At 41.2% G+C, this 1,189-nt stretch overlaps 1 protein-coding gene across 1 annotated transcript in view; it reads left to right on the forward strand.

Annotated features, from left to right (window-relative positions):
* LOC106881569 (5'-3' exoribonuclease 1) overlaps positions 1 to 1,189 on the forward strand; it is a 75,659-nt gene that overhangs the window by 34,126 nt on the left and 40,344 nt on the right. Inside the window, exon 13 of the mRNA XM_052976888.1 lies at positions 561 to 717. Coding sequence (XP_052832848.1) covers positions 561 to 717 — 157 coding nt within the window. The remainder of the gene's footprint in view (positions 1 to 560; positions 718 to 1,189) is intronic.

A 1,189-nucleotide genomic window follows, 5' to 3' on the forward strand; every position in this document is an offset into this window, starting at 1 on the left:
ATATATATATATACGACGAGCTTCTTTCAGTTTCCATCTACTAAATCCACTCACAAGGCTTTGGTTGGCCCGAGGCTATAGTAGAAGACACTTGCTCAAGGTGCCACGCAGTGGGAATGAACCCAGAACCATGTGGTTGGTAAGCAAGCTACTTACCACACAAACACTCCTACGCCTATATATACATATATAAGATGGGCTTCTTTCAGTTTCCGTCTACCAAATCCACTCACAAGGCTTTGGTCGGCCCGAGGCTATAGTAGCAGACACTTACTCAAGGTGCCATGCAGTGGGACTGAACCCGGAACCATGTGGTTGGCAAGCAAGCTACTTACCACACAGCCACTCCTGATGATAAAAAAAAATTAAAAAACATAGATGTAAGAAGATGGAAAAGCAAGATGTTGCTGCTCATGTGTAAAGTGAAGAAGGAAAATGGCTGACGGAAGTGAGAGAGAGAAGATATAAAAGTTACATTTCTGTATTGCAGTCTTTTTTTTGTTTTGTTTTATTTGAATTTCTCTGAATTCCTCTCCCTTTTGTGCTTTCTTCGTGGACAGGTATTATCCTCACCACTATGCCCCATTTATGAGTGACCTAGTCAACATCAAAGATTTGAAGATCAAACTGGACATGGGCAAGCCATTTTTACCTTTCCAGCAACTGATGGCTGTCCTTCCTTCTGCCAGTAAGGAGCTTCTACCTCTTCCATTGCAGGTAATCAATTCTGTCTTTTTCAAAGGATTTATTATTATTATTATTATTATTATTATTTTCAGGTTTTGTGCCTTTGGTACAAAGGATTATTATTATTGTTACTGAGGCGGTGAGCTGGCAGTATCATTAGCACGCCGGGCGAAATGCTAACCAGTATCTCATCTGTCTTTACATTCTGAGTTCAAATTCTGCTGGTCGACTTTGCCTTTCATCCTTTCGGGGGTCGATTAAATAAGTACCAGTTACGCACTGGAGTAGATGTAATCGACTTAATCCCTTACCTCAAATTTGAGGCCTTGGGCTTCTAGTAGAAAGGATTAGCTGGCAGAATTGTTAGCATGCTGGGTGAAATGCTTACTGGCTTTTTGTCTGTTTGCACATTCTGAGTTCAAATTCTGCTGAGGTCAACTTTGCCTTTCATCCTTTCGGGGTCGGTAAAATAAGTACCAGTTGAGCTCTGGGGTTAATGTAA

The sequence above is a fragment of the Octopus bimaculoides genome, chromosome 26, assembly GCF_001194135.2.
Source record: "Octopus bimaculoides isolate UCB-OBI-ISO-001 chromosome 26, ASM119413v2, whole genome shotgun sequence".
Lineage (NCBI taxonomy): Eukaryota > Metazoa > Mollusca > Cephalopoda > Octopoda > Octopodidae > Octopus > Octopus bimaculoides.